This window comes from Engraulis encrasicolus, chromosome 17, assembly GCF_034702125.1.
Source record: "Engraulis encrasicolus isolate BLACKSEA-1 chromosome 17, IST_EnEncr_1.0, whole genome shotgun sequence".
Classification (NCBI taxonomy): Eukaryota; Metazoa; Chordata; class Actinopteri; order Clupeiformes; family Engraulidae; genus Engraulis; species Engraulis encrasicolus.
Window position 1 is genome coordinate 526,613 of NC_085873.1, and position 12,500 is coordinate 539,112.

The 12,500-nt window shown below is 45.2% G+C and overlaps 1 protein-coding gene across 1 annotated transcript in view; it reads left to right on the plus strand.

Moving 5' to 3' along the window:
* The first annotated feature begins 11,746 nt into the window (after nucleotides 1-11,746).
* nherf1b (NHERF family PDZ scaffold protein 1b) overlaps nucleotides 11,747-12,500 on the plus strand; it is a 54,409-nt gene continuing 53,655 nt past the window's right edge. Inside the window, exon 1 of the mRNA XM_063221508.1 lies at nucleotides 11,747-12,500. This exon is cut by the window's right edge and continues 241 nt beyond it. Coding sequence (XP_063077578.1) covers nucleotides 12,235-12,500 — 266 coding nt within the window. The 5' untranslated portion in view covers nucleotides 11,747-12,234.

Here is a 12,500-nt window from a genome sequence, read left to right on the forward strand (position 1 = left end):
ATTGCAGGAAGCAGGACATTTTCGGAAAAATCAGGATTTAACTTATAAGTTGTTGAACAAACATGTCTGACGTCTATCTATGGCGATGTAGGACCGTTTAACAGACATGTCTGACAGAACATCCTACCGTAGGCTAAAATTACAATTAGGACCGTTTGTCAGAACATCGGCGCAAATCCTACCGGTCAACATCGCTCCACAGAGGACAGGTACCAGACGTAGTGCGGAGCCAAGTGTCTTGGCGGAAATACGCAGGATGGTGCGCAAGGCTACTGTATATCACCCTCACTGTTCAGTGTCCACCTTCACTCCCTCATACAGTTGTCTTTAGGGCACAGGTCGAACTTCATCCTCCCGTCCTATCCTGTGACCTCTGGGCTTGTGACTCCAAGGTCGACATCGTTGATGATCGAAGTTTTTATTTAATATCTTGCGAAAAATACTATGTAATTACCCAATTCATTCGCTCGTTTGCAATCGAGATTTTGAATAGGGGGTGGAGTGGGATGGTGTGGTAGTGCAAACGTCGCTCTGTGTCGTGGAAACTTCATATTTTCTCCACAGAGGCGTGCGACACCAAGAGTGCGTTACAATATGCAACCTTGCCTCCTCCACTTGTGCTTGTTTCCTCGTACCAGGAAGTAATATGTCATGATGACATCACTGACAACAGCATTACATTTCAATATCTTGCAAAAGCTCAATTGTAAAGCCTTCTTCTCATTTGCAATTGGGATGGTGAATGAAAAACAGTCCCTCAACAGTTGTTGTGGCTTGGCTGACAGCTGGAAAACTTTTATCGTTTTCTCCTCGGAGGAAGGGCCAGGAGGCGGGGCGAGGCCACAAGCACAAGTGGAGGAGGCAAGGTCGCATATTGTAAAGCACTCCAAGCCTAGAAGACGGGAGGGCCAGGAAAGGACAGGACAGGAGAAAGTAGTTTGCTCTACTTCCTTTTAGTCCACCGTCTCACTTTTACCTGGGCAGGACCGGATTAAGATGACCTGGGGCCCCTAGGCTAGAGGTTGCAATGGGGGCCCCCAGAAGGCAAATTTCGCGACAAAGGTACTTAGACAGTGTCATGAGGAGCAATAGGAATTAAGGATGCCATGTCTACCAACTGCACTCAACACGACATATGAGTTTTTCAATATTGCATTTTGTCGCAATTCTGCAATTTTTCCCTTTTGTTGAATCAGGGGGCCCCTGGCAGGAGGGGGACCCTAGTCTACTGCCATATCTAGCCTGTGTGTTAATACGGCCCTGTACCTGGGGTTACTATAGGGGGGTTGGGGGTAGCAGGACATGGTAACGCTTTAGAATAAGGTTCTTCTAAGAAGCGTATATAATCACTAGCAAGCAGGTAGTAATACCCTTACAAGTGCCTAATAACATGCTTATTAACTTTGTTAACATCTTATAAGCTGATTATTATGTGTTTATAGTGGTTTAGTTTTTTAGTCTTATTATTTAAATCGGTACACATATCCATCTTGATATGCTGACTAAAACTAGATATGGAGGCGTCGCGAAAAAACTAAATTTTCAAGATGGCTGCCATGTGTACCGATTTTCATGCTTTTACTGAAATAAAGTTACTCATCAGATGTTAACAACGTTAATAAGCATGTTAACAAAGTTACTAAGCATGTTATTGGGCACTTGCAAGGGTATTACTACCTACTTACTAGTGACTATAAACGCTCATTAGAAGAACCTTAATCTAAAGCATTACCGGACATTTGACCCAGAGACCCTATTAAACCGTATCAGGCATGATAATAAAGCACAATTATGGATTTTAATTTGAATTCGTAACTCCAATGAATTTAAATGGCAGAGTAAGATCCGACCATCTCCCATCAAACCACGGAGACAGATTCCTCTTAGCGTTTGCCAGACTGTTTGACGGAGTCAACAGTCGGCTTCGCCCAGGCTACAGAAACCCATGCAGGGCCCTCACGTCTTTGGTGATGGGGGTTCCATTATGACCTTAGCATAAGGGGGTGCGGCTGGGCTGGGGTGGGGGGGGGGGGGGCGGTGAGGGGTCGGTGGGGCTATCAGTGTGCAATTGTTCCACCACTGCTTTTACCCCCATTGGTGTCTCACTCTCATCACACACACTCCTCTCATCACACACTCCTCTATGTCTGTTCCACTAAGTGCCGTGTTAGCGTGTTAGCTACTGTATGATGGTATTGGTATACGTGCTCTATGTACATAAAGCTATTTTTTTTTGTAAAAGACCCAAACCGTGTGGTGTGTGTTTTTTTTTCCCTTTGATGAATGTTGACCAGAGACAGATAAAGAAGATAGCCTGAATATTACCTTGTGTGTGCCCGACCCGATCTGAAGGACAGCATGGAAACCTACGCTGAGCTCTTCGCCTGAGATTGGGATCCCGACCACAGAACAGGGAGGAGGGGCAAGACATGTTGTTAGAAAAATGGAAGCTTGTAGATTGTTAAGAGATCACCAGATGTGAAACCAGTTTTCCATCGAGCTTTACGTTGTATTTTCAATAGTTTAAAGCAGGGGTGTCAAACTCAAAATGACAGAGGGCCAAAATCTAAATCTGGAGTGAAGTTGCGGGCCAAACTCAATATTTATTTTTTAAAAACAGACTGTGCAGAAGTGTGCAAACACACACCTAATACTCATATTTATATTTCACAGAGTACCGTCATAACTAAAATATGCCTGCAGATATTCTGCTGCATTTGAGTGAGTTGTTTCACTGACCTGGGCCCACTCAGATTCCTGTGATGCCCAACATTTCATGTCCAAGTTGTATCACTCTATACATTATGGTGTATTGTGGGCCGACTGTAATGCATATTTGAAATGAAGGGTTCAGATGCAAATCCCCCTAAGTGCCTTTTCAGAAAATAATCTTAATTATTTTTTATTTAATACAAAGCTATCAAAATTGCATATTTTTACATTTTATTTATGTAATATAACGATTTATATAAATTATCAAGTACATGAATGTAAACCAAACCAACAACTGGGTTCTCTAAAAATATAGAAGTGCAGGTCTTCAGAAATGGAGTTAGGGGGTTTTGCATCTGAACTCTTCAAATGACCTCGTGGGCCAAATAAAATGACTCAGTGGGCCAGATTTGGCCCGTGGACCTGAGTTTGACATCCCTGGTTTAGAGTGGCCTCCCCTACGAGAAAATGAATAGATGGTTCCCAGACTCACTTGACACAGTGTGACAATAGCCAAATATGGGATGAGAGGGGTTTTCCTAATGTCTTCTTGACTTTAAGACCTAACATAAGGACGAGAGAGACTGTATTAAAAGAATGACTTGAAGAGCACTCACTCTACCTGCTAACATTCCAGTCGCCACAAGGTGGCAGTGTTGTCAATGGTGTGATTCTGCAGCATCCGACCAGCATGGACAGTTTTGGACACCTGTTGATTTGACCGTGCCACTCGTTAGTGAAGCCAGAGCAGGCCTACTGCTGTGTAAGGTGTGACCATGTATAGGCCTACTGTGTGAAATATGGATATTTTGCCAAAACAACAATAAAATGAAATTTCCCCATTTTTTGTCAGCTTTACAGTCATGGTTGAATATAGATTATAAATCACCGAAAGAATCAAATTAAATTGTTTTGAAATGGTAATATGGTTGTTAATGGCTTTGGTTAATAGATGAGAAAACATGATATCAATGTTGATATGTGAACCGTCAGCCCACCCGGAAATGTGCTGTATGCCAGATGACCAGTCTAGGCCTGGCCCTGGCCGTAGGGTCAGATGAGGGTTGGATATGAACCTGCAAAGATCAACACCCCAACCATTAGGCCAGCACTGCTGCCTTTTTTCAATGTCGACACAATTGAATTGTCCTCTTGGCAATGATCCAGAAGGTAGCCTAACAGCGTTTTCACACCTGGTCCCCTTTAAGTGAACTGAACTCAGTCCTCTTTACCAAAAAGTGAACCGACAGCAAGAGAACTCAGTTCTGTTTTGTTCATACTGTGAGTGTAGGGCCTATTATAAAAAGAACCGTCTGATCTTTCTGGTCCATTTCGGCTTTTATGGTGTGTCAGTCCTGTTTTTGATCACACCCGGTCCTCTAGAGCCCTCCTTAAGTGATTACACCTAGTCACAAGTGTAACTTGTCAGAACTCATAAGCGAACCGTACTGAGACCACGTCAATAAAGGTCTCAGTCACTTCCAAGGGGTCTGGGTACACTTTGAAGCGTTGACATAAGCACAGAAAAGGCTGAGTCACAGGTCTGAGTTCACTTAAATGGCTGAAAAGGACCAGGTGAAACCCTATAACTGCTGATGCTGTTTCATTTATCACTGAATATCTAGGCATAATCATTTATTTTTCTGGGAACTGCAGTGGTTTAATCATTTCTCTCCTTTGTAGCTTGTGTGTGTGTGTGTGTGTGTGTGTGTGTGTGTGTGTGTGTGTGTGTGTGTGTGTGTGTGTGTGTGTGTGTGTGTGTGTGTGTGTGTGTGTGTGTGTGTGTGTGTGTGTGTGTGTGCGTGCGCACGAGCGTGGGTGCGTGTGTGTATGCTCGTGTGAGTGTGTCCGTGTGTGTGCGTCTGCGTGTAGGTAAGGGTGGGGTGTGGTGTCTTTTAAGACGTCTTCTTCTTCAGGTCGACCTTTAGAGCCATAAAGAGAGATGATTATCTAGCGTGGCGATGTCTATCTCCACAAGAAGACGGCCCTCATGCTCAGCCTATCTATGTTAATGCGTGAAGAAAGACATGACCCCTGGCATGAGCCTGGTTTGTTATTTCCAGAATGACAATGTGGCAATATAGGCCTATATTACGACATCACGTAGGCTATATAGGCCTATATTACGTAATAACAGGCCTATTGTTACAATGGACTCTGTGTCATCTCCTAGAAGTCGGACAATAGTACTATACCAGTAGGGAAGTATTTCACTGGCAGAACGGTGCTCATAGTTTTATTTATTAAGCACGTTTTAAAAAAATATATATTTTAGTCTTTTAGACTGTAGTATTGACAGGACACAGAGAATGACAGGAAATGTTTGGAATAGAGAGACAGGGAAGGGTCGGCAAAAGACCCGGGCTGGGAATCGAACTCGAGTCAGCCGTATGGCAGGCAAGTGCCCTACCATTAAGCCACTGTAGGGCCATTAACTATAGTTTGAACAAGCATATCTGCCTTTACTGTCGATATAGGAGGGTGAAGATCATGTCAGTAAGAGAGTGGAATGGAGAGACAGAGTCGGACTCGAACCGGGGGTACGCAAGCCGATTCATGGTACAGTGCATTAGCGTGATGTGCCACCTCACCTCCACCAATTATTAAACATCATGAGGTTGAGTTTAAGACCTTACTCAGTGCACCAGTGGAACCGTGTGAATAAAACATTTACGCCCTTTGTCTTGTTATCCTTAGCGAATCACACTGGGACTGAATGATAGTTTGCGTTCCATTATACTGTAGATCAAGTTTATGCATGAAGAAATAATCTCGTATTTAAAACAAGGAAAGCTGTGGAGGCACTTGCGTGTGTTTGTGCCTGATGTATTGTATGGTTAAGTCAGGTAAATTGGGCCACTTTGGGACATTCACTTATATGCAAAAAAGTGGCCCAATTTACCTGACATATATTCACATATACTGTATATCAAGGCATGAGGCTATGAAGGGGTGGGAGGGTACTAATCCTTTGTATGAACACTGTTACTGTTAACATTTCCCTTTTATGATTCAAAATTGTTGAATAGTTCAGTATAGAAAAAACACACACATCCGTCTCAAAAATACTTTGGGTGCCGGTGCAAGTCACATGAAAATTGAAAATAAAGTCTGCGCAACAGGCTCCCGTTGCTTTTCCGCACACCAGGCTCTCGTTTCTTCTATGAAAAGAAACGGGAGCCTGGTGTGCAGACTTTATTTTCCATTTTCATTAAAAATGATGACATTGATCAAATCCTTACAGCTTGTCGTAGTCACTAATTTTTAACTATTATTTTACTACTACCAAACTGGGTTTTTTTTGTTGCTATTGCCATAGTCACTATTTATTTTTGTAACTGTCAGATGCTCCTGGAGTGTGCCACGTTGGTGATGCCCACGTGTACGTAGAACAACTGACATTAGGGCTGGACTGGGCTCGAAAAACATTTTTTTTGTATAAACCACCAGCCCCTCACCCTGCTTTCCATTATTATGATTAGCTCAGTCCACTGTCTATATTAAAGATGGACCAATCTACATAAAAAAGAAAGCTAGCAAACAGGCAAACAGATCACAGCATCAGCCCCACAAGGACTGTCAGCCAAGTGGGAAAATAAAGTAATGTAAATAAAGCAAGTTTAATTTATATAGTAGCCCCTTTATGCACGCCATACCTCCTGTGGCACACTGTAATAGACATTGAAAGTTAACTACTATAGTACTACACTACTATGACAGTGCACGGGGCCTTTAGTAATACATTACGACTTGGTCATTGCCATTCTGGTAACAGCTCATTTATAATGCCGTGTCTTAAGGGGTAAACAGCAAGAACTGTCCAAAGTGCTGTACAGTGTCAAACTAAAATACTAAGCTTAAACAATTATATATATAAAAAACGATTAAAAGCAAGAGCAATAATAAAACACACAAGATACAAAAGGCATTCACAGTGTAAAAAAAAGGCAAGATAAAAGAGTATGGATAAAAAAGATGAAGAAAAAAAGATTAAACTAAGAAGCAAAGGGCAATGTGTGGAAATATGGTTTGAGTCTGGATTTGAAAGTAGTGGTTGTGGGAGCAGATCTGATGTCAGGGGGCAAAGTATTCCAGAGAGGAGGAGCTGCCACAGCAAAAGCACGGTCCCCTTTGGTTTTGAGGCGGGACCGAGCAACGTGGAGGAGACCTTTGTCGGCAGATCGGAGGCCCTGTATGCCAGACTGCCAGTCCAGTCCAGCCCTGACTCATATGACAGGATGTTAGTCACACTAATGTACTGTGCCATCATGACGCTCGTCACAGAACGCTATCATCACTACATCGGTGCTGGCCATGATTTAATTTTAGATCAGACTTGAAAAGCAACTTGTAGGCACTTTATGGTTTGTAGTGTGTGTGTGTGTGTGTGTGTGTGTGTGTGTGTGTGTGTGTGTGTGTGTGTGTGTGTGTGTGTGTGTGTGTGTGTGTGTGTGTGTGTGTGTGTGTGTGTGTGTGTGTGTGTGTGTGTATGTGTGTGTATGACCACTGGACAGAATCAAACTCGGGTCCTCAAAGCAACTGAACAGCAGCCTAGCCCATTTAGCCACCACCACTTCCCAACCCCCTAACCCCCTCCTCTTTCCTCCTCTTTCCTTCTCCTCTCCTCTCCTCTCCTCTCCTCTCCTCTCCTCTCCTCTCCTCTCCTCTCCTCTCCTTCTCCATCCTCCTCTCATCTCCAGTCTGCTCCTCTCCTCTCCTCTGTCCAATTCTCCTCTCCAGTCCCCTTTTCTCTCTCCTTCTCTATCCCCCTCTCCTCTTCAGCATTCTCCTCTCTCCTCCTTCCGCCTCTTTGCTCCACTCCTCTTCCTTCCTCACAACACAGACAATCCCCCTCTTCCACCCTCCTTCTCCTTCACTCTCCTCTGTTGTCTCATCCTTTCTTCTGTACTCAGAGACTCCACCCATGCCTTCATCACTTTCCGTCTGGACCACTGTAACTACTGTAAACACATTACCCCCACACTCAAGCAGCTTCACTGGCTCCCAGTGAAGCCACGCATCACCTTCACAATCCTACTCCTCACTATAGTAGAAGTCCCTCCATGCTCTTCCTCCTCAGAACTTCTCCGATCTCATCCAGCATCACTCCCAATCAAGCTCCCTGAGGTCCTCTGGCAAGGACCAGTTTGTCGTTCCCCGCTCCAGGTTATGGACCTTTGGTGACAAAGCCTTCTGTGTTGCTGCCCCAACCCTTTGGAACAGTCTACCTCTCCATATCCGTCAAGCCCCCACACTGGCTACGTTCAAAAAACATCTGTCATCACATTCATTCACTGAGGCATATCGTCCTTAACCACCCTGTCCCCTCAACGCCACTTCTAAAGATTTTTGGGGGGGGTCTTTCTTGACTTTATATGATAGGACAGTGTGAGAAGTGGACATGAAGCAAATTGGGAGAGAGACAGGGAGAGATCGGCAAAGGACCCGGGCCGGGAATCGAGCCCGGGTCAGCAGCATGGCAGACAAGTGCCCTACCGGTTGTCCACGGCAGGGCCCCTCAACCCCACTTCTATCCCCTCCCCTTTTGTCTTCTCTAGTCCCTAGCCCCATGTCCTTTTGTAAAGCAACCTGGGCTTACTTGAAAGGCGCTAGCCTATATTAAAAAACTGGGTAACACTTTCTATGAAGCCCATATCTATAGCGCATTATGTGTGCATTTATAACAACTTATAATGCGCATCATAATTAGTCATAGTGCATCATGACCGTTATAATGCATTATAAGCCCCTTCACTGCCTGTAGTTTATAACCATTCACGAGCACTCAAAACATCCTAAGATTTATAATGCATTATAAGCTAGATTTATAGTTATTCATGACTGTTGATATACTCCATCATGAAGCGTTAAAAGTGTAGTCATAATGCACTATAATTATGATGCGCATTATAATTTGTTATGAATGTGCTCATAATGCACTATAGATATGGGCTTCATAGAAAGTGTTACCAAAAACTGTTTTATTATTATTATTATTACTACTACTATTATTATTACTATTATTATTATTGATATTATTATTATTGTTATTATTATTATTATTATTATTGTTATTATTATTATTATTATTACTCCATCCTCTTCTCATCTGGTCTCATCTTCTCTCATCTCCTCTCATCTCGGCTTTACCCTGTCCTCTCTGTTGTGACTGCATATTGCCACACCGCTAGGTGGCGACGTTACCTCTTTGGGTTTGATTAATGTATAGTACGTAGAATAAAGGAAGTGTAGGCCTACATGACACAGTTATGCGAGGATACCGCACAGACATGCGGTCCTGACGTTCTTGGATAAACTTATAAAATGTACTCCCGAATCCTGCGTTGTTTCTACATTACAACATAGCACTCTCCTCTCCCCCTCTCCTCTCCTATCCTTCTCTCCCTCCCTCCCACGCTACCCTCTCCTCTCCTCTCCTGTCCTCTCTTCCCTCCCTCCCTCCCTATCCTCTCCTCCTTCACTCCTCCTCATGCACTCCTTTTTCCTCTCCTCTACTTTTGTCCTCTCTGCTCCTCCAGTCCAATCTTATCAATCCTTCACACCTCATCTTGACTGGCCAGATGGCTGTGTGTGTGTGTGTGTGTGTGTGTGTGTGTGTGTGTGTGTGTGTGTGTGTGTGTGTGTGTGTGTGTGTGTGTGTGTGTGTGTGTGTGTGTGTGTGTGTGCGCGCCTGCGAAGACTTTTCTGTCATTTATGTCACTTGCTGGGAGAGCTGCGTCATTATTCGCTGACACAATCACTGTCCTCTCAAGGTCCCTCTCTCTCTCTCTCTCTCTCTCTCTCTCTCTCTCTCTCTCTCTCTCTCCTCTCCTCTCTCTCTCTCTCTCTCGCTCTGTGTGTGTGTGTGTGTGTGTGTGTGTGTGTGTGTGTGTGTGTGTGTGTGTGTGTGTGTGTGTGTGTGTGTGTGTTTGTGACTCTGTGTGTGTGTGTGACTCTGTGTGTGTGTGTGTGTGTGTGTGTGTGTGTGTGTGTGTGTGTGTGTGTGTGTGTGTGTGTGTGTGTGTGTGTGTGTGTGTGTGTGTGTGTGTGTGTGTGTGTGTGACTCTGTGTGTGTTTTGGCTATTAGTAGGACTCACACTTGCGTGTTCCCCGTCTGTCTGAGGGGAACCTGTCCAATCCTCTTATGTAAACTAGTTTGTTTGTCTGTTGTTTTTTGTCATTCTGTTTCAGCTGACACACTTCTCTATAATAAACAGCTATTTGCAAATTATTATAACATTAATAGCATTATTACTACCGTGTTCATTGACCTTATGCATGTCGTTATTACTGAGGGTTTTCTTGGTTCTGCCTTTTTGACATCTCTGCTGTGAGACCTGGTAACTGAAGAGAACAATTATTAATATTGTAATAGTTTGTAGATTAGTTGTTCTGGTCTTAACAGCTCAGATGAAAACAGCTCGCTCGACTCAAATAACTCTGATGAACTATTCAACAAGAAAAGTTTCTGGGGGACATGTGTTTCTCAACAGGGTCTTCACAGCCCCCCAGGGGGCGTTGAAAGAAGGCAGCTGAGAGGAGGGTTGCTTAGTTGCCATTGGGGGGCATTAGCCTATGTATTTTTTTAATACTAAGTGGGGGCGTTAACAGGCTTATGATGAGGTCCAGGGGGGGCGTTGGGAGCCTTACCGGTATATGATGAGTTCAAGGGAGCATTTTGTTCAAAAAAGGTTTAACCACTCGCCACTAAATCGAATAAGATATGTGGTTTGACAGGTTGTGTGTGACCCCCGTGCAACCCTAAGGAATTATGGTGTGGTGAGAGTAGGCTATATCAGAACAGACTGGCTGCTCCCTTCCCTGGCCTGTGGTGTATCAGGGCCGTACCCCGGACTGCCCTGGGCCAAAACATGAGGTCGGGCATTTTCAGCCAAGACCTGTCTGCCAGGCATTGAGAGAGACAATGACGCCCGTGACAACATTTTTAGCCATCTAATATGCGTTATCTTGACCAAAAGACCCAAATTATATATTATATATTATATGATAAGACAGTGTGAGAGGTGGACAGGAAGTGAATTGGGAGAGTGATGGGGGGGGGGGGTCGAACCCGGTTCAGCCGCATGGCAGGCGAGTGCCCTACCGGTTGGCCACTGCAGGGCCTCCAAATAACTATTTAAATCTGACTCGGAGAGGTTTGCTGTATAGTGGCATGAGGACTGATACCACTACATCAACAGTCCATCGGGCAAATGCCATGTATGCCGTATGGCCAGTCCAGCCAGGGCCATACCCGCCCTCTACTCTGTGATAACAGCATTGGCTTTATCACCATGTGATAGCTACGCGGACCTCAGATTGCCGTGGCCACGGCACGCACCGGGGTAAATGTGTTACCGTCGTGTCTCAGGGCCGTTCTGCTCCAGATTGCACTCGCTCACTCACTCAACATTTATATGTCCACACAGCAAGACTTTAATATAGCAGCTCTCTCTCTCTCTCTCTCTCTCTCTCTCTCTCTCTCTCTCTCTCTCTCTCTCTCTCTCTCTCTCTCTCTCTCTCTCACACACACACACACACACACACACACACACACGCACACACACACACACACACACACACACACACACACACACACACACACACACAAAGTAGAAGTAGTATTGTCATGTAATTACAATACAAGTAGGCTAATATGACAACATGGCTACAACTAATATATTATTGGTGTTGGTCTACCTCTACTTTGTACAACTCTGCACGCGCGCGCGCACACACACACACACACACACACACACACACACACACACACACACACACACACACACACACACACACACACACACACACACTACAGTAACTCGACTCTGCCTCTGCCTCTGTCTGCATTACAGAAAGTTCCCAGATATGTCGGCGCTGTTCAGGCAGTTTATAATTCTTCTCTCACTTCATTGGTCCAGTTGTGACTTGTTTGTCCCGCCCATATGCGTTCAAAGCCGGAGTCTGGTGTGGCGATTGGCCCAATCGCCTGTCATTATCTGACATGTCACTACTTGGAATAAAGTAGCTTCGAGTGTGCTTAAGGGGAGCAGAACTGAACAGCGAGAACAGCTCGGCTCAGGCGGTTTCTGTCAACCGGACGTAATCTGGGGCGTTTTCTCCAAAGGAAACATTCGCGAAAAAACGGACACAATACGACTCCAATCTCTGTGCCTTAGAGAAGAGCACTGGGAGTCCATAAAGGATCTTTAAACGCCGGTGAATCGAGCGAGAACGACGGCGGGGTAAAAGGCTACGCACTCCTAAAGGCAGCGCAGCGCACTTTCCAATCACATCACAATACTTAAAAGTTCCCCCGACCTCGGCCAAGGAGCCCCGTGGCATGACTGCGCCGTAATCCGACATCGCAGCGACTTTTGGGGGAAAACAAGCATCGCTCACGACGCTAAACTGTGGGACTGTTGTGTGTGTGTGAGGGCGGAAAGTTTCCGGAGAGAAGTGAAGCAGCAACAGGTTGTTCTATCTATCGCGCGGTAGGCTACGGTCGGAGAGATAAAAGCGATGCCTAGCAACACGGAGCTGCGCCCGCGCCTCTGCCAGCTGGATAAAGGAGACAACGGCTACGGCTTCCACCTGCACGGCGAGAAGGGCAAAACCGGCCAGTTTATCCGGTTAGTTGAGCCCGAGTCCCCCGCAGAGGTCTCGGGGCTGCGCGCGGGCGACAGGCTGGTGTTCGTGAACGGCGACAATGTGGAGAACGAGAGCCACCAGCAGGTCGTCACGCGGATACGGGCCACGGCGGGTAAGCTCGAGCTGATCGTGGTGGA